General features: G+C 45.6%; 3 protein-coding genes across 6 annotated transcripts; 1 reads left to right on the forward strand and 2 right to left on the reverse strand.

The window, feature by feature from the left end:
- The first annotated feature begins 39 nt into the window (after window positions 1-39).
- On the forward strand, window positions 40-3,791 carry prph2b (peripherin 2b (retinal degeneration, slow)). The gene is made up of 3 exons (XM_003963924.2): window positions 40-964; window positions 1,777-2,023; window positions 2,571-3,791. Exons 1-3 carry the CDS (start codon window positions 384-386, stop codon window positions 2,772-2,774), a joined length of 1,032 nt encoding a protein of 343 aa, XP_003963973.2. The 5' UTR covers window positions 40-383; the 3' UTR covers window positions 2,775-3,791.
- Window positions 3,792-5,332: 1,541 nt separating this feature from the next.
- Window positions 5,333-10,945, reverse strand: LOC115249498 (zinc finger protein 135). 2 transcript variants are annotated; one of them, XM_029834788.1, is made up of 3 exons: window positions 10,621-10,945; window positions 8,430-9,018; window positions 5,333-7,707 (listed from the first exon to the last, which is right to left on the reverse strand). In XM_029834788.1, exons 1-3 carry the CDS (start codon window positions 10,928-10,930, stop codon window positions 6,798-6,800), a joined length of 1,809 nt encoding a protein of 602 aa, XP_029690648.1. In that variant the 5' UTR covers window positions 10,931-10,945; the 3' UTR covers window positions 5,333-6,797. The 2 variants fall into 2 exon arrangements, with proteins under 2 accessions (XP_029690648.1, XP_029690649.1); XM_029834789.1 differs by lacking the exon at window positions 10,621-10,945 and adding an exon at window positions 9,740-10,049.
- Window positions 10,946-11,734: 789 nt separating this feature from the next.
- ncoa4 (nuclear receptor coactivator 4) lies at window positions 11,735-18,307 on the reverse strand. Of its 3 annotated transcripts, none has more exons than XM_029834791.1 (11): window positions 18,151-18,307; window positions 16,066-16,189; window positions 15,279-15,419; window positions 14,917-15,005; window positions 14,583-14,691; window positions 14,424-14,498; window positions 14,185-14,304; window positions 13,143-13,874; window positions 12,814-13,059; window positions 12,613-12,705; window positions 11,735-12,497 (listed from the first exon to the last, which is right to left on the reverse strand). In XM_029834791.1, exons 1-11 carry the CDS (start codon window positions 18,186-18,188, stop codon window positions 12,486-12,488), a joined length of 1,779 nt encoding a protein of 592 aa, XP_029690651.1. In that variant the 5' UTR covers window positions 18,189-18,307; the 3' UTR covers window positions 11,735-12,485. The 3 variants fall into 3 exon arrangements, with proteins under 3 accessions (XP_029690651.1, XP_003963979.1, XP_011601495.1); XM_003963930.3 differs by having other exon boundaries at window positions 14,185-14,307; XM_011603193.2 differs by lacking the exon at window positions 18,151-18,307 and adding an exon at window positions 17,282-17,438 and having other exon boundaries at window positions 14,185-14,307.
- Between the last annotated feature and the right edge of the window lie 104 nt (window positions 18,308-18,411).

The following is an 18,411-nucleotide window of genomic DNA, read 5'->3' on the forward strand; positions in this document are numbered from 1 at the left end:
GCTCTCTGGCGGGTTCTTCTGCTCCCTGTTGCTGTGGCACACCTGCAGAGTCGTGACAGGAAGATGATGCTTAACATCAAACCAATTAGTGTTAATTCGGGGATTAACGGCAGGAGCTGATCTCCTTTAACGAGATCTCAGATGATCGGAGAGGACCTGTGTTGTCAGTTTCTCCTGTGGAAACGGGTGGAGGAGGACGATTTGACGGCGGACCCTTTGTCCTCGGCAGAATGAACTGTCCTGACCTGCAGCAAAGCATGATGGCTGGTTCCTGTTCCACCTTTGCTTTGAGGAACACGGTCAAGTCTTGAACTGGACAGGTTCTCCCACTCTTCGTCTGTAATTGTTGAAGCTGCTGGTTTTGGACTCACTCAGGCGTTACTATGCCGTTCATGCCGGTCAAGTTCACCCTGCAGAAGCGGGTGAAGCTGGCTCAAGGACTCTGGATGCTCTACTGGATCTCCGTCATCGTGGGGATTCTCCTCTTCGCCCTCGGAATCTTTTTCAAGGTCGAGCTGCGGAAGAGGAGCGAGATGATGGACAACAACGAGAGCCACTTGGTGCCCAACCTGCTGATCCTGGTGGGCATGTTGACCTGCGGGGTCAACGCTTTCGGGGGTAAAGTTTGCCACGACTCTTTGGACCCCATAAAGTTCTCCAAGTGGAAGCCGATGCTGAAGACCTACCTGTTGCTCTGCTGCGGCTTCAACGTGCTGCTGCTGGTAACGGCCCTGTTCTGCTTCCTCATGCAGTTCGCCATGTACTTGACCTTGGCCGAGGGCCTGAAGAACAGCATCAAGTTCTACAAGGACACGGACACGCCAGGACGCTGTTTCATGAAGAGAACACTGGACTTGACGCAGATCGAGTTCCGCTGCTGCGGCAACAACAACTTCAGGGACTGGTTCGAGGTCCAGTGGATCAGCAACCGCTACCTGGACATGAGCAACGACGCCGTCAGAGAGTGAGTACGGAGCACACGGCAGGGGAACCGTTCCCAGGAGCCGACGGGTCAACGCTGCTGGTAGAAGTTTGATGTGGTTTTTATCTTTCTCTGACATTTTCTGTAGTCCAACATTAAATCCGGCTGAAGCTGATTCACAGAATAAATGCTTCCGCTCAGATCCTGGATCAGATCTCAGCAGGGGGTCTTTGGTTAAAGAGGTCAGAGGAGGATAAAGGAGAAGGTAAAGATTCCCATGAGCAGGTCCACGCACTGGATTCCTCTTATTAGCGCCTTAATCTGCAGGATCTAATCTCACATGCTAACTAACGGGACAAGGTTAAACCTGTTCAGGTTACTGACGGGAGTGTTCGACATTCTCACCTGCTGAAACACGAGCAGCGCAAGCTAACACGATCAGTTATCAGCTGATCTTTCATCAAATAAACTCTGCAGCACCTGAGCATGGGTGTATGACAACTTGGGTTTCTGTCTAAATGTTCTTAAAAGGGTCTTACTCTCTCCCTGAGATCATCCAAGATCCTGTTAACTGTGGGTCAACCCCCTAACATCCTGCTGTCAGTCACCGTGAGGCTCCGCCCCTCAGAAATGACAGCGCTGTCTGTGTGCTGCATGTGTGTTACTGCTACTTCAAAACTAACTTATTAGCTTAGGGAGGGTTGTGTCGGGACATTTGACCTTTTTCAAAGATGATTCATTGGAACTGATGAGTTGGATGTCGATTTCAGGGCATTTCTCAGCGTTCTGTAACCTCAGAAGTGAACCCAAGTTTTAGCTCTTGTGTTTATTACAGCGCTGTGTTCATTTCACAGCCGTGTCCTCAGTAACGTGGAAGGAAAATACCTGATGGACAGCGTCCCATTCAGCTGCTGTAACCCCGGGTCACCCCGGCCCTGCATCCAGCATCACCTGACCAATAACTCCGCCCACTATGACTATGACCACCGCATCGAGGAGCTCAACATCTGGACCCGAGGCTGTCATGAGGCCCTGTTCTCCTATTTTAGTGGCATGATGTCGAGCATTGGGGTGTTCATCATCTTCACCATCATCCTGGAGGTAAAGTTGCACCACCCAATTTCATTTTCAGCAAAATGTTTAGCTCCGCTTTTGCTCAGTGGCTGTTCCAGCAGCAGAATGTCAGAACTTCCTGCTTCTGTTTGGACAACCAGTGGAGCATCGCGTTTCTCCAAAACATTGTGTGTGGCGAGCTGTTGCTGGGCAGCCGGGTGATCCAGGTTCTTTATTGCCGGAGAGGTTTTGCAGATCTGGTTCTGGTTCTGCGGCGTGTTAATCTGCCTGCTGGTGGTCAGGCTCACTGAGGATCAGGAACTATTCTCGGGGGTTAATCTGGCCACAGCAGCAACAGGTTGCATTGTGGGTAAAATCAGATTGATTATGTGGGTCAAAACAACAAGTTTGGCCTCACAAGCTTTGAGAGGAACCTCCTGATCTTGATCTGAGGCTACAGGAGCTAGATCATCTTCATTAGCCCTGTGAAGAATCCAGCTGATTACTGGCCTATCAGGGTTATTGTTGTCAAATTTTATCATAAACGAATGAGACATCTGCCCCACGTAGCCTCACCCATGTTTGTGTGTGTCAGTCGGTGGACATGGCAGGTCTGAAGTACCTCTTCACGGCTCTGGAGACCATGGAGGACCCCGAGAACCCCGAGTGTGAGAGCGAAGGTTTCCTGCTGGAGAAGGGCGTCAAGGAGACGTTGAAGGACGTGTTCGCCAAGCTGAAAACGCTCGGGAAGGGCAACCAGGTGGAGGAGGGCGGGGACACAGAGGGGGCTGCTACCTGAGAGGCCCACACCCCAAAGGACTGAGGTCTCTATCCTCTGCCCTCCCCCCAAACAAACACACACACATGCCCAAACACACACACACACCATGATGTAAATATGTGCATACATTTGAAAGAGTTTATTTTTAAACCTGCTGAAATTAAATTTTAAGGTAGCCGTCCTCCATCACTGCATCCTGTCAGACATCACCGAGCCAGATGGCGAACCAAAACCCCGGGGGACCGATCGGCATCGATCCGGTTGATTCCAGAGTGTTGCGCTAAACGAGGTTCTGCCAAACACGTCTCTGTTGTTCTGGGGTTAAACCTTAGTCTCCTAAGAAAAATACGTCACAGACCAAAGCAAACGATAGCAGAGTGAACGTGCACGGAGAATAATGGAGGGACCAACAAAAAGGCTGGAGGATGTGCACAATGTGGTAAAACTTAGTGTATATAAAGGTAATTTTAAATGACACCAAAGGTGGTGCCTGTAAATGAAGCTGAGGTCACAGAACATCCAGTAGAACTCTACACCCTGACAGCAGAGAACGCTCAGGTGAGACATCAGGTGGGCGTCTAGAGGTCACTGTCGCCGCTGGCTGGTTGTCATGGAAACAGGTGGCATATACACACAGATGAGGGTTTTCTATTTTTGCTTTGGCTAATTTTTGAAAGGTTTGCCACTTTGATGTAAAGATCAAAGACGAGAGCTCCGTCAAAGAAGGTTAGTGTTGCTTTAATGCTGATGCTGCGAATGCAGCCGCCTGTCAGAACTCCACTAATTTTTATATTTGACTACCAGGCGGACACCTACTGTGATGGCCGATGCTAATTTAGTCTGTTCACGGGACAGGAAGTTGCATCACAGTGTCTGTGCAGACGTCTCAGGTCACCTGTTTAGTTTGTCGAACAAAGTCAGGAAAAAAAAAACGTTTTTCAGCAGTAATTTTGTCTGTGGTATTTTTGTTGTTGGTGCTCAGAGATTGTAGCTTCTCAGGTGTGTACGGTAAACTTATAAAGAGATTGCGACACTAAAGCGTGCGACTCATCTTTTCTTCTTTGGTCTCCAGCAAATCCTGTACACAGGTGGACGCAGACGATCAGGTGTATACAGCAATTTATACGGACATTGCGAATGTGCTAATCTAATTTTATAATATTATGATTTTCAGCATTTTAACAGGAGGTTTGACTATCTGGTTGTAGCAGGAAGGGGTTTACAATGCAGGAGCATCAGATTACCAGATTAACATAATCACATTAGTCCGTGATGTAAGCAGCAAACGTGAGGGGAGCAGGGTTGATGGCGAGCGCCTGCTAATCTGAGCCAGGTTGGGACTCTTTGATCCCACACCAGTGTGGGTAACCTGCGGTTATAGTGGGAGCAGATGCTGGTTCTGTTTGTCTAACTTTAATGAGAAATAAATTAGCAGCTCTGCTGGTGATACTCTGCACAAGCCTCCCAGTGCCGACCCACAAGAGACCAGTCACTAAGATCACGAGTGTGACTCTTGATAAGAGCGTTTGCCTTTTGCAAGGCTTAAAACTCATATTCTGCTCTTTGTTAAAATTCAAATCAAACTCTGTAGATGTATTAAAAATAAGAATATAAAAATGCGGATAAATCAAAAGTGGCTTCTGTGCTGTTCATCATTAATTAATCCTCTTATCTACCATCAATTTTATAAAACAATTAGGGAATTCTCACATTAACATACATTTTAGATACCTTATAGCCTCACATAGGACTTTAAGAATTTCTTGACGTGTAATAAATCGTAAATCTAAAAAAACTTGATTGTATAATAATTGTTAATAAAGTTCTTACAAAATAGCTTTTATTATTAGCAGCTAACATCAGCGACTGTATTTAGAATGTTTTGCTACAGAGAACTGTCTGTATGGTTCCTACGGGTTCTTCTCGATCCATCATGTTAATGATCAATAATACTGATTAATCTTCTTAAAATGATCAAGAGAGCTTCTATTTGAAATCGATCAATTATGACAACGCCCTCTGCTGGATTCGTTTCCAGGGTACCATTTTGATTGACATCTGGCTTAACCAATCATCTTTTTCTGGAGACACGCGACAATCTGTTTATGACGTCATCGTTTAGCAGATGTAATGTTGTGTGTTAGCCACTAGGGGGCGCCAAATGACCTGATAATTGTATTATTCTATTTGTTTTCACTATTATTAATCGACTCAATCGATGCACAAAAATGATCTATTATAAAATCCCATGTATACATCGTGATAGCAGTCATGTTTAGTTTTTCTAATGTATGGACATAATAACTTTTAATTTAATGTTTAAAACCTCCAGAGGATAAAATAGATCAAAAGTTGCAAGTTCTTTTTTAAATTATCAATATTTAGCTATTTCTTGATGTATCCCTGGGTGGGTAAATTTGAGTAAACAACGTAAGCAACAAATTTTGTTCCTGAAGCAACTATAAACTTTAATAACATTTTATCTTCTATACTAAAATCCAAATTTACCAGATTGATTGTGATGGACAGTTATGTGACAACAATGGTTAATCTGATTCAATAACCAGACAGACAGAAAACATTTTAAAGGTTTATTACAAAATGCAAGACTGAACATTTTAACTGTTTATTCTATTCAAACACGATACAACGTTCTTAACTGCAGCTGGAGAACCAAAGAGAATCAACACAACATGGGAGGAACCAAACTGTAGACAGAAAGTGGAGAACAGCAGCTGAAACTCAAAACACAAAAAGGAAGAGCAGGAGGAGCTTTTTTTTTTGTTTTTAAATTTACTACGGGAGCTCAATAGCGCCACCTATACACATTTATAAATATGTCACCATTAAATTAAATCAGATCCGATTCACACAGTAAAAGTCACAAACTCAAAGTGTTTTGCTGCCGTCACACGGCTTTACAAGCAGGAAACAGGAAGTGGAGGGAGAGGGCAGGAACGATGCTGCTCTTCTGTCGAGGGGAAGATGTCCTTCCACTCCTTTATTTAGAAACTTGTTAGCCAATAATCAAGTTTAATATTTTACAGTGAACATTATTTTACTTTGAGCAACTGGTTGTAGTCCGTGTGCTTCCGGTCTGGTGAAGTGACGATGCTATTGCTGAAGGTGGCGCCATCATATCACGTTTGCTATATTAATTGATAAATATGTAGTGCAGAACTTTGTCCACGTGGAGCTGAAAAACAAGAAACCTGACGAACGAGTCTTCATGCAAACAGTGCCACAGAGCGACTCTCCGACCCAACAGCTTGTCTGCTCCCACTGCACGAATAAACAGGTAACCACGCCAACCGCTGCACCAGGGGCCAAACCGCTCGAAACCAGGGCTGATGCCAGAGGAGAGGCTTGGTCAAGACAAAGGTCATCATGATTGGAAGCAAAACCAAATGCGAAAGTGGAGAATTAACTGCAACAACGACTAGTTACTCTGACAGCAATGTGACCGTTTTCGGATGCAATTTAACCCGTGAAACATTTGCATCGTGCGACTCGTTCGGCAACGCTTGATCGAACCGTGTGCGATTAGAAAAAGGGGTGTGGTTGGTTTGAAATGTATCACACTCGAACGTTTTGTCGTTAATAAACCTCTGCAGCTGAACTCAAGCTTCTGTGACTACTCGGTTTCCCACAATGCTCTCTGTGCTGACTGAAAGCTGTGTGAAAGAAGGTGGATGCGGCCGCCAGCTCATCGCTGGGGCTGATGGGAAATAGGGTTTAGAAAGGGCAGAACAAAGGAACAGTGCCTGCATTCAACCATGCAGACAGGTAGGAAGGGCAATGGGCGGGGCTCCAGGTTAATATTTCAATCATCCTAGAGCGATCAGCTGACGCTCTGTTATGACCATATATGGATCTGAACATATGTCCCGCCATACCACCATATATGGATGTCGTGCTGCTATCTACACCAGTTCAGTTCCGGACACCTGGATCTATCATCCATCTATAACTGGTCCTGAAACAGTCAGTGCTGATTCAGATGCGACCCAGGTCCAGAATCAGTCCAAAGCAGGTCCGACTTCACTCCGAGTCGGACTCAAGCGGAGCGGTCTCATCCAGGTCATCCCTCTTGTGATGTTTGATGGTGGCCTTGGCGCGCTGCTCCTCATCCATGTGGGCCTTCTTGTGGCGGGAGAAGCTGGATGAATGCATGAAGGTTTTATTGCAGGCTGAACAAGTGTAGGTCTTGGTCTTGGCACCAGGGAGTCTGGACTTTGCGTGACCGTGCTTGTGGTGCTGCTGCGTCTTGCCCCGCCCACCACCACAGCCGTCCACGCTCCTGTGGATCTGCTGGTGGCGAGCCAGGCTGGAGGCGTGGCTGAAGTGCTTCCCACACTGGCCACACCCATGGCGGTTAGCCATTCCTCTTCCCGTTCCTCCTCCCTCCTCGTCCTCGTCGTCCTCGGCGATGGAGACGCTGCGTTTGCCAGGGCGGCCCCCGCGGCGGCGGCGATTCTTCTTGCACAGAGCGTAGGAGCTGGGTTTATCATTGGAGTAGAGCTTGATGCGGATCTTGAGGTCTGACGAGGACTGGGCCAGGTTCTCCTTTCCAGGTGTGTAGTTGTCCAGCAGCTCCTTAACGTGGGTCACCTGATGTTTGGACAGCTGCGTCGACGTCCTGAAGCTCATGTCGCACTGTGGACACGCGTAGAACTTGTCGCCGCCCACGCTCTGCATGATGGCGGTGGTGGCGTGCTGCGGCAGCATCGCCTGCTGCCTCTTGCTTTTCTTGTTCTTCCCCGTGACCTTCAGCGAGTCACGGAGGGCGGCCATGTTGCCGCCCAGGGCGGCATCTTTGGAGAGACCTTTCCCCTTCTTGTGGATGAGGCGGTGGCGGGACAGGCTGGAGCTGTGGTTAAACTCTTTACCGCAGATGTTGCACGGGTGGATGCGACGCTTCCCGTGCAGCCGCAGGTGACTTCCCAGCATCCTGCACACAAACACACCGTCCATCAGAAAAACGTGGCTCTGGTTGCAGCCTGAAACAGGTCTGTCAGTCTTCAGCAGGACATATGCAAACATCTCACACACCGGTAACGCCCCTCTGAACGTCCACGTCAGCGGACAACAGCTCATCATTTAATCAGTCACAATTTCATGAGATCCATATCATTAAAGTCTCTCAACCTACCAATGTTCCCTCTGCAAAACCATCAATGGAGAACAACCATCTGACGAAGCTAGTTGGCCTTTTTTTACATTTTTATTTTCAGCAGCTAAGTGAAAAGTCTAATTCTTTACTTTTCACTATGCCGCTTTAAGTAAATGTCTCTGCTTTCTCAGCCTGACCAATCAAGTCCTGTGATCATACACAGGAGATATATATATATATATATTTAGATCTATGGAGGAAACATCCTGCGCTATCAGAGCTAAAGCTTCAATCCTGACAATGGGTTTAAAGCCAAGACAGGGATGAGTCTGGTTTTGTTCCAGGTCTACACAACACACACGTACCCAACACACACGTACCCAACACACACATACCCAACACACACATACCCAACACACACATACCCAACACACACATACCCAACACACACATACCCAACACACACGTACCCAACACACACGTACCCAACACACACGTACCCAACACACACGTACCCAACACACACGTACCCAACACACACGTACCCAACACACACGTACCTGCTTCCCTTGAAGCTCATGCCACAGTGGGGGCATGTGTAGCGCATCTCCTGAGGTGTTGACTCCAGCGCCTGCTTGGGCTGAGCCAGTCCGCTGCTTTTACCACTGTGCGTCTGCTGGTGGCGGTACAGGCTGGAGGCGTGGCTGTAACACTTCCCGCAGTAGCTGCAGCGGTACTGGCGCTCGTCTGGCTCATAGTCGGCCTGGTCCGAGTCCATGTCGCCATCCAGCTGGCTGCTCCCCGCCTCCACCAGCACCTCTTGCTCGTCCACTTCTTCCTCGTCCGAGTCCGTCTTGATCTCCACGCTTTGCTCGGTCACCTCGCAGGGGTAGACTTCTTCATAGGGTGCAAAAAACGCCTCGTCCGCCTCGATCTTCAGCTGGTCAGCAGTTAGGTCTGCCGGGTCGTCGGAGTCCTTCTTCACGCAAGAAATAGTGAATTTGGACCCAACATCGGCCCACTTGACCACATACTCGATGGGTTGTGTGTCCAACTCCACTGTGATGAAGTCAGCACCCAGAGCATCTGTTTCAGTGACCGCTAGCTCCGTCTCCACGTCCTCCATCCTGACTGAGAGCAGGTACAGCTCTGAAAAACAGTTAACAGCACGCTTCATTCGAATCACTCTTTTCAAGCGCTGTGGATTTTATGTGCGGGACAAATATTCTAATAAAACAGCAGTGCCAATAGACAAACTTTTAAATTGTCGTCAGATTCATCCACGAGGAAACGCCTGACAATACATTTTTCTAATTTGTTAATTCCTCTGAAAGCAAACGTGAGAAAATCAGTGTCGTCATTCGCGTCCACGGAACACACAGGACCAGTGACGTCACACGAGCTGCTGGAGCTCGCCCGTCATCACGGGACTGGATTTGGACCAATAAAATGGATTCCGCGTGTCAAACGGAGGCATCAGAGAGAAGTTCGAGTTCGGCTCACGGTTGAATCAGTTTTTGTTTTTTTTAAATTAGGATATATACATTAAGTAGCGAAATACTGTTGGTTTTCTTAATTTTCCCTCCCCCAAGACGTTTTTTTTCTTTATTTTCTGCCCTATCTCCCGAATATCACTCAAAACACTTTTGTGACGTCAAACGCCATAATGTATTGCCAAATCGTTTAATGAGCTCTATAAAGCGTGTATTTGTTAAATGTGCACTTTGTGAATGGAGTTACGGGGCTCGGTCAGTGATGAGGAAGGAGCGGATGAAACTGGCAATAAAGGCCCAAATGAAAGGAACACAGCGCGGCACACACGACGCGAGTAGGACCAGACGGACACCCTGGTTCGGATTCCGCTACTCACCAGAATTTTGATGGGGGCTCTGCGGTGTAAAATGTTAAAATTGCACCGGTGGACACGGTCACAATAAACAGGAAGCAGTGGATGTGGACACAAAGCATCATGGGAAAGGATTAAACGTTAGGTAAACGGAAGTGCTCCTAAGGTGTTTTCAAAATAAAACACTGGAAGTTAAAAAAAAAAGTCTCATCACTAAATATAGTTGTTTATTCAAAATGAAGTGCGATTATAATAACCGACAGAATTGAACGTACAATTTCCAAAGCATAAATTTACGATATAGAATAATGAATTTGAGGCCCAATCACAAATGTTGATTCCATTCACTGCTGCAGTGATGTTGGGCTAAATAATGACGTCTCTTCATGGTGTTAATGCTGAAAAGGGTCTACGCTACAGGCAGAATTTTATTTTAATATTAGGAATTCGAGCTATCATGTTTCTGCCTCACGGATACCGTCTGTCAACAATTGAAACCGAGATATTACAGCATTTGTAAGATATAATCGGCTTCTGTTTGAATGTGATATTAGTTAACAAGAAAAGAAAAGCATAGCAAGGAGGAGCACAATTATCGATGATTAAAATAAACGATTGAACAGAAGGAAATATTTGTGGTGGGGGGGAATGGGAGGTGGTGCAGAGGGAGGTGGTGCAGCGGATCCTCCGAATAATTCGCCTCTTCCTGCTTTGTTCCGAATTTATTGCGGTATCTTTTTTCTCTTTGCAGCTGATGTGGCTCCAGCTGATCATCGAGTCTGCAGATTTCCATCCGGATACACACGCGCGCGAGACAGCGAGCGCACACATACACACACCGTGTGTCCGCGCTTTTGCTCTTTTTACCGGTCAAAACGGAGCTGAACCTAAACGCGGGCACTTACGATTCCACCCGGATCGATTTTCTTGCTCTTTGGTTACACTCTGGTCTCTGTGGTTCGTCTGAGTTTTCCGTGCGGCCCTAGAGTCACATCCCAGGCCGGGAACAGCGTCTGGCTGTCGGATACAACGCCGAGTTGCTGACGCGGGGCGGCAATGAGCGGCAGAGCGTCGACTGTACGCGCTCTGTGATTGGTCAGGCTGGTGCGCAGGTCCCTCGGTGTCGGCCCTCTGATTGGCTGGAGGGGGAAACTTCCAACTTGTGACTAAATGTCGTGAAGTGTCGTAAAGCGGCAGAGCGAAGAGCAGCCCCATTTGGTTACAATACCTAGACTTTTACTAAAAATACTCCAATATATAGATACACCTTTAGGAAATGTATAATACAAACTAACGTTCTCACTGAGTTTACCCTACCAAGTCGCTGAATAATAAGGACAATTAAGAGTAGCCGGCACAATGTTAAAATAAACGGGTTAGTCAATACATTTATGAGTAGGCAAGATGTGTAATTGTAAATTATCTGGCAGCTTTGATAACTTAGTTTGATTTTGATTGTTTAATGTCGCTTCACTCACATTCAAGACTTATTTACAAAGAACCGACGTCTGACCTCGAGTCTCCTCCTCTTATTTGATAATTTGTTTTATATTCACACTGCACGTCCTTATCATTGGACATGTAAGATATGAGTTACAAGATTACAGAGACTTGTGATACGACATAACTGAAACATGTAAAACCCTCGCGATATGAGGGCTTTATTAACTCTTTAGTCGTTTTCATTTTATTATCAGGGTTTGGGTTGACTTAAGACGGGAACGTTGGGGGGGGGGGGGGGGTTAAAAATTTTGCCCGAAAAATCCAATAAAAGGAAAAATTTAATAGTATTGCCATTTCAGCGCAAAAGATCAGAAGTAGTCTTGGAACCAGCAGGGGTCGCCGTTCAGTCTATGCAGTACAATACAAATGTATTTATACACGCATTAAAAATGAATGCATCTTAAAGTGTTTGAAAAATACTAATTTTATGCATGTGAACTGATAAAATTGGAGCATAACATGGTTTATATTCCATATTTGTGTTAATGTATACTTCTGCTGAAAGGGACACATCAGTGATGATGTCAGCATTTTTATTATATTGTGAATCACAATAGAGTAGATTATTAGACATCACAGCTTCAATATAATGCAGTGATTACTGCTGACTTTAAAGTCTTGTGCAGGCTGCTTCCACGCATGAAAAACAGAATTATTTTGGAACTTTAAAATTCACCATGACCAACTTTGTGACCTAAACTGCACCAGATAGTGCAGCAGAAATTCATAAAACAAGTGCCTGCGGGACAGAGCAAAGGGCACAAAAAGCCTTTTGCTCACACACTTATGCTACCAACCAAGTAAAACAGATGACAGACGGACTCAAGAAATGATGTAAGCAGCCTGCAATCTAGACCATTCATCAGCAAAAGCACAGGAAAAATAATAAGCTTAAGTGGAAAATGTCATTAAAAGAGCATTGTTAAAATAGGCTAATTAAAATAAAGGCTCTCTGTAAATCCACCCATAATATCTGACACCACCCCTTTAACATCACCCTATCCACACAGACTGCCACTCTCACACTGCCAAGATCAGCTGACATGTTTTCAGGGACGGGTTCCACCACAATATGCATCATAATGGAATCTTTTAAAAAACTACAGCCATTCACCAGTCCCACACTGTTTAGTATCCCTAATCCTAACTGGGTTAGAGAGAAGATTAATCTGGTCACGTCCAAAGAAGGCGGCAAAAGATTCTTGCAATCGTGTGCGCTGATCAGCAATAAAGTGACTCCAAAGAAGGGAAGAAAGCATCATCATCATCATGGACACATCTGGATAAACCAGAGAGAGAATCAGGTTAACATTAAGCAAGTCAAAGCTGTGAAAACTGTGCAGTTCTTACAGGTGAACCAAAACTTATTTTTAAGAGAAGATCAAGTGACCCACCGGTTCAGCTCCTCTGTGCAGCCATTTCTCTTTATCTCCACTAAGCTTCATGCAAGAGAAAAGGTCACACACTATGGGCAGGACCAAACACTCCTAAACATAGGATACAGTGTCATAATCAACAAAACATAAACAGGAAGTACAAGTTCAGTGTTGTAACAAAATAGCAAGTAAATAAAGTGATAAGAGGCTGGGACTTACCTGAGCTCGACTCCTTTTTTTCAGCAGCCATTTGTCATCTTCTGCTGGTTGGTGAGGCTGATGTGCAGTTTTGCCTGGGAAGACCCAATGTTCTGTTTCTAAAGGGGTCTGGAACACAGAAGAGATGGTGCTGCTTTCCTCTCGACTGGCCTTCTCCTGTTCTGGCAGCACCCAATCAGAAAGGGAGAAGCTACTTTTGCACGAGGAGCTACTTGGCTGGAGCCACGCCTCCAGGATGGCTTTAACCTGAGAGGAGAGATAAGGTTACAACTAGAAAAAATGACAAAGCATCAGAAAAATACTGCTTACACATTGCTACGATCACACACCTTCTGCTCCTTCTCCCGGTGCTGCAGGTTCTGTGGGACATTCTTGTCTGCGGGTGGGACATTCTTGTCTGTTGGTGGGACATTCTTGTCTGCGGGTGGGGCGTTTGTTGCAATGGGTGGACATTTGTTGGCAACGGGGACTCCATTCTTGTCCCGGCCATCTTGGTGTAGCAGCCAGAGGTTGAGCGCATCTTTCCCACAGTTCTGGTCACAGACGCAGTCAGCGTAGCTTGAGCACACCTCGTTGGCCCTGCAGTTCTGCTGCACTGGCACTACCTGCTGCAGCCATGCCTCCAGGGCTTCTGAGGAGGTGGGGCCAGGGCTGGGCGAGGTCTTCAGGCACTTGAGCTGGCCCAGGTTCTCAATCTCCAGAGCATTGGTGGTCTGGCGGCAGGAGGAGCAATCAGCCGTGGGGTGTTCTGACCCCACGAGCCAATCACTGAAAGACCAGCTGTCTTCAAATGGCTTAAACACTTGGCGCCAACGCTCTACATCTGACATGGTCTCCATGGCAGCGGTGGACGGAGAGACAAGCCAGTCATCGAGGTCATCCTCCTCGTGGGCAATGGCGAACTCTGATTCATCAATGTTTTCAATGGAGAAGGAGGAGCTACAGTTGCTGCTGGTGCGCATCCTGGTTATTAGAGGTTGATCTTTCTGGAGCCACATCTCCAGGTCCTTAAGCTGACCCCAGGTCTTCATGAAGTCTGAGGCCACAACTGGACAGAAAGTCTGCAGCAGATAAACAGAAAGTCGGGTTAATGAATCATTAAGTTAAACTTTTAAATGTTCTATATTTATTGAAGATGAAGTTGAAACATGAAACTGCTGGCCAACTTTTAATGAAACTGAACAACAGAGATCCCCAAAAAGATCCATCTAGTTTTTACACTTAATCATCATAAATAATCAGCATTTAATTTTCAGTTCCAAGTAAAATGACATCTGATTTGTTGCTGTTTAAACCCCTTAATTCACCATATTCTGTGAGTCAAACCTAATAATTCTTTAAAAACTCTCAAAGTTTAAATTAGTGTGTCACCTGCTTCTCATTTGGGGAAAACAGCCAGTCCTCAGTCTTGCTACTGGCCTGAAATCCAGTTTCAGGACTGCTGGCTGGACGAGATCCCAGCAGCCACTGCTTCAGAGTTCCATCCTCCATCTTCTGAACAAACATGAACAAACACCAAAGGGTCAACAAACCACTGAAAATCTTTTTATAATCAGAGGCAATGAGTTTTCAGACATCCAGCAGCCAGACAAGCAAAGGGATCGGGTTACCTGTATTTTTGCAGCAACAGGACAACTCTGGCTTGGCTGGTGGCCGGAGTTTGGAGAGGACACACCCTCAGTAAGCTGCAGACAGAAAGTCCAGTAAACACCTCACCAAAGGTATCAAGCCCAAACATCTGCCAGCCAACAGACCTGCATGCACATTACCTGAGCGGAGATGCAGCCAAAAGAAGTGATAGCCTGTTTCAGAGAGCGGCTGTCAGCAAGGAAATGAAGGTCGGGCGTCTCTTCAGGTGTCATGTTGAGAGAGGACAACCTGCACATACAGGAGGAGTAAACAAAGGTTCAGGTTCATGGTCTTTTCCTGTAACAGATCTGCTGCGTCAGGTTCTGCACAGGAAGCATTTGTGCCGATTCATGTGTGTTAGTTGAGAATTTGTACAGCATATATGTATAACCTTCAGACAGTCTGCAGACTGATAACAGAAAACCAGTCACCACACTGGTTTGTGTGTGTGTGTGTGTGCGCGCGTGTGCTTACTTCTCCAGACAGCAGGTCAGCTGGTTGCTCAGGTCGTTGCTGTTGTTGTTTTGCAGCTGATGTGCGATGACATCAAACTGACCGCGCAGCTAAAACACACGAGAATTCATTTAATTCTGTCTGAAATTAAACGGCAGCAAGAACAACATCAGTAAAGCAATGGCAAAAAAACTTAAATATCTCAGATCACAATCATTAAGAACATTACAGTAATTACATGGTCTTCACATCATGTAGTTTAAGGTTATTTTGCAGGAATTTCTATTCAACTATTAAAGCAGAGATTAGCAGTTAAACAAGAGTAGATTAAAGAAAGAATAGATTAAAGAAAAGACGGTCCAACAGCAAAGACACTGACTGACCCAGTGTAGTTGGTGCAACTGCTGCTGGAGAGTTTCAGTCTTCAGCTGCTCTATTAGTTCAATCTGACCCAGCAGCCAAACCTCTCTGCAGCGCAGAGCCTCCTGCTGACGACTCACGCAGCTCTGCAACTGCAGGCGCACCTGAGGCACACAAGTGAGACAGGTTTACGTAAATACAAGCAGGACGTCAAGAATACCTCCAACTATGTGACCATTACACTTATAAAACATTAAAATGTTCTTTACAGTCAGTGAACAGACAAACAAAAACACTGGTGCAATTTAACCTTAAGAGAACACACACAGATCAGAGTTTATAGCTTTATATGCGGACTTCTGCCCACATCTGCTCACTGTCACATGAAGATTCAAACAACCACGTGCTCACAACTCTGACAAAACATGCTGATGAAGTGAGCCTTAGGTGCCATAGATACCGCAGGTAGAGGCCCAGGCAATAGGTTGACCTTGCAGACAGATGTGTGATGACCTCACATAAAGGAGATCAGTAAAAGATCAGACTGCTGCCAACTGGTGGGTAAGAGGCTCAGCCACTCAAAAACATGACATCTACTATCAACCAACACACAAACACAAACTAAATGTGTCACCGTGGATCGTCGGCTCAATTCGTCTTCTTTCCCCCAAAGAACACTCAAAAACATTTATTAACTTTTCAGTAGCTGGATCAGACCATTGGTGTAGATTTTAGATATATATTCAAGAATTTGACAATAAATATGGAGGTTTTGACAAATGTGCAAGAAAAGAGGGCAACATTGCTCACCTCTCGGGTATTTTCCCTCAGCTGCTGCTCTGCCTTCACCACAGTGTTGATGGCATTCTGCAGCTGATCTTGGGCTTGCTGGCACACCTTCAAGGTGCCCGTTGCGGCCTCTGCTGTTGGCATCCTGAAGGGAAAATGGTAAAAAACGCCGAGTTAAAATAAGAAAAACAGCAGCAGTTCAATGCCTTCTAGCACAGGATGAGTCTAAAGGTCAAGGTACAACAAACACAAACACTGGTCATCTGCTAAAGCTCCACCCCATTCCTGTCAGTGAGAGCACCCAAATCCTTGATCAAATCAAAGTGAGAGTCCCATAAAAATGATGCTGGTCAAGCCAAGAAAACATTTATATATGAGCAAAGACTGAGATCAACACTGAAGTATTTTCCACACACACACACACACACACACACACACAACTGGACAACAGAACACCTGAAATTCAGTATAACAGTCTGAACTATTAGTAGTGTGTGTTTCAGGTGATTTGCCAGGAGTAACAAAACTGTAGACATTTAATACAATCATTTAAAAGTGTCATCTTATCACTGTTTAAATCACATAATTTGCAATTACGCAAGAATCGTTGCATGGCCATTACGTCATACGCTCTGATATGATAAGAGCTGGTGGCATCGGTGGGCGTGGCCTCAGGGTGCGGTACAACAGCATCAGCTGGTGGACCCAGATAAGGTGTGTGTTGATGCTGCCCTCATGTTAGTGGAAATGATGCAATTTGTCATCAGATAATGACAACATTATAGGTACAATACACATGCAGACCTGTCTTTAAGCAATTATCAACCACCTTAACATTAATAAAAACTAAAATTAATAAAAGTTTGTGTAATGGTGCATAAACTTTGTAACTAAGTTTAACACACTGGAGCCCACATACTCACACCGATGGGCAATATGAAGATATACTTAACGTAAAGTTCATGTTTTCGTACTGTGAGACCAAACACCAGGAGAAAACTGGAGAGAAGGTGCAAATCCCAGACAGAAAAACCTCAAGCCAGAAATCAAATACAAGACGTGTCCCACTCCTTTAACCGCTTTCAAGCCAAAGTCCAGAGAGTTGCCACAAGACATTGCAAACCAGCAGAGCATGGAGAGTTAAATATGAGCAGACTTCTGCAGTGTTGTGCCGAATGCAACATTGTCATTGATGAAATGGCGTCGAGCGCATGTGGTAGATGGCAGCTGATCCTACCTCAGCATCAAAAAAACAAGCACCAGTCGCACGGTTTCAGCAGCGAATTAGGACGAAATCAGCACATCGAGTCGACTATTGTTCCGCGTTTGTGTGGAAGTTCCGAGGAATGAGGAAACGCTCCGCCATGACAGTCCGACGGGCTGCACGTAGGCACTTATTCCGGGGCGGGGGCCCAATCAGGGGGACGGAACCCAGCGACCCGTTCCAAGGCCTCACACACACGTGTACCGTCTGTTAGTGATTAACGGACAGGCGAATCTGATAACGCGAATCTGCAGTAAAAGTGACTGTTTATCAAACTTCCTTTAGAACGCCATGAATTTCTGCTAATGTCTCCACATTTCAAAAGGTCATAATAAACTCGGGGCACGCTGGGGCAGAATAAACATCTTTATTTTCACGGAACACCAACTTGTATGCAAGGAGCTCAACAGACAATTTCAGTCCCGACTCCTACAGAAACAAACAAAATCAAACATCTTGTTGACAGTGTGAAGCTTCTAAAGACACTGCAAATTAGCTCGGGAAAATGCCATGTAATTTAAAGTTATTCCCAATATTGAATCCTGAACGATGGAAATTTGTAATTATTCTGTCGGAATATGACATCCCACAGAACTACGCGGACAGAAAAAGAAATCTCTAACTAACTCTTCATTTTGTATGAACGTTGTCTCGATACTTTGCTTACTGGCAGCACCGTTGTCAAAAAGCACGGCTGCATTGTCAACAAAGATCGGGAAAAGGGCAATCATGGCCGCCGCACTGCAGCTAATGCCTTTACGGCTAGCTAGCATTAGCTTCAAATTTCGTGGACACTTCGATGTATGAAGGTGCGTTTGTAAAGGACACACAGCTGAACTCACCGCGAACCTTTACCGTGGACTCTCGACTTCGATGACATCTATGATCCAAAGGCGTTCGGCGTCAGACTGAAGTTAAAGCCTCTTAGGACCGGCGTTCCTACCAGCTGGCTCGGTTACCTATCAAAGTCACGATCGCTGGTTAAAATGTGCAGCACCAAAATCTCGCGATAACTGAGACCAACTTGTCCCGAGATCAGGCCATGGAATGAGATTATTGTTTGTTTAAGAGGAACGCAGCCTTATCACGTTGTCTTAAATATA

This window comes from Takifugu rubripes, chromosome 4, assembly GCF_901000725.2.
Source record: "Takifugu rubripes chromosome 4, fTakRub1.2, whole genome shotgun sequence".
Lineage (NCBI taxonomy): Eukaryota > Metazoa > Chordata > Actinopteri > Tetraodontiformes > Tetraodontidae > Takifugu > Takifugu rubripes.

Bases quoted from the DNA above. Each gene is read 5' to 3' on its own strand.
- ncoa4 (XM_003963930.3), bottom strand. From the start codon at position 18,188: ATGTCATCGAAGTCGAGAGTCCACGGTAAAGGTTCGCG. The intron at 15,006-15,278 runs GTCAGTCAGTGT...CGTGTGTTTTAG, and splicing joins AGTTGCACCAACTACACTGG to CTGCGCGGTCAGTTTGATGT. The intron at 13,060-13,142 runs GTGTGTGATCGT...CTCTCCTCTCAG, and splicing joins ACCGGGAGAAGGAGCAGAAG to GTTAAAGCCATCCTGGAGGC.
- prph2b (XM_003963924.2), top strand. From the start codon at position 384: ATGCCGTTCATGCCGGTCAAGTTCACCCTGCAGAAGCGGGTGAAGCTG. The intron at 965-1,776 runs GTGAGTACGGAG...TTCATTTCACAG, and splicing joins AGCAACGACGCCGTCAGAGA to CCGTGTCCTCAGTAACGTGG. The intron at 2,024-2,570 runs GTAAAGTTGCAC...TGTGTGTGTCAG, and splicing joins TCTTCACCATCATCCTGGAG to TCGGTGGACATGGCAGGTCT.
- LOC115249498 (XM_029834788.1), bottom strand. From the start codon at position 10,930: ATGGGGCTGCTCTTCGCTCTGCCGCTTTACGACACTTCACGACATTTA. The intron at 9,019-10,620 runs GTAAGTGCCCGC...ACTGTTTTTCAG, and splicing joins AAATCGATCCGGGTGGAATC to AGCTGTACCTGCTCTCAGTC. The intron at 7,708-8,429 runs GTACGTGTGTGT...GTTTGTGTGCAG, and splicing joins ATGAGCTTCAAGGGAAGCAG to GATGCTGGGAAGTCACCTGC.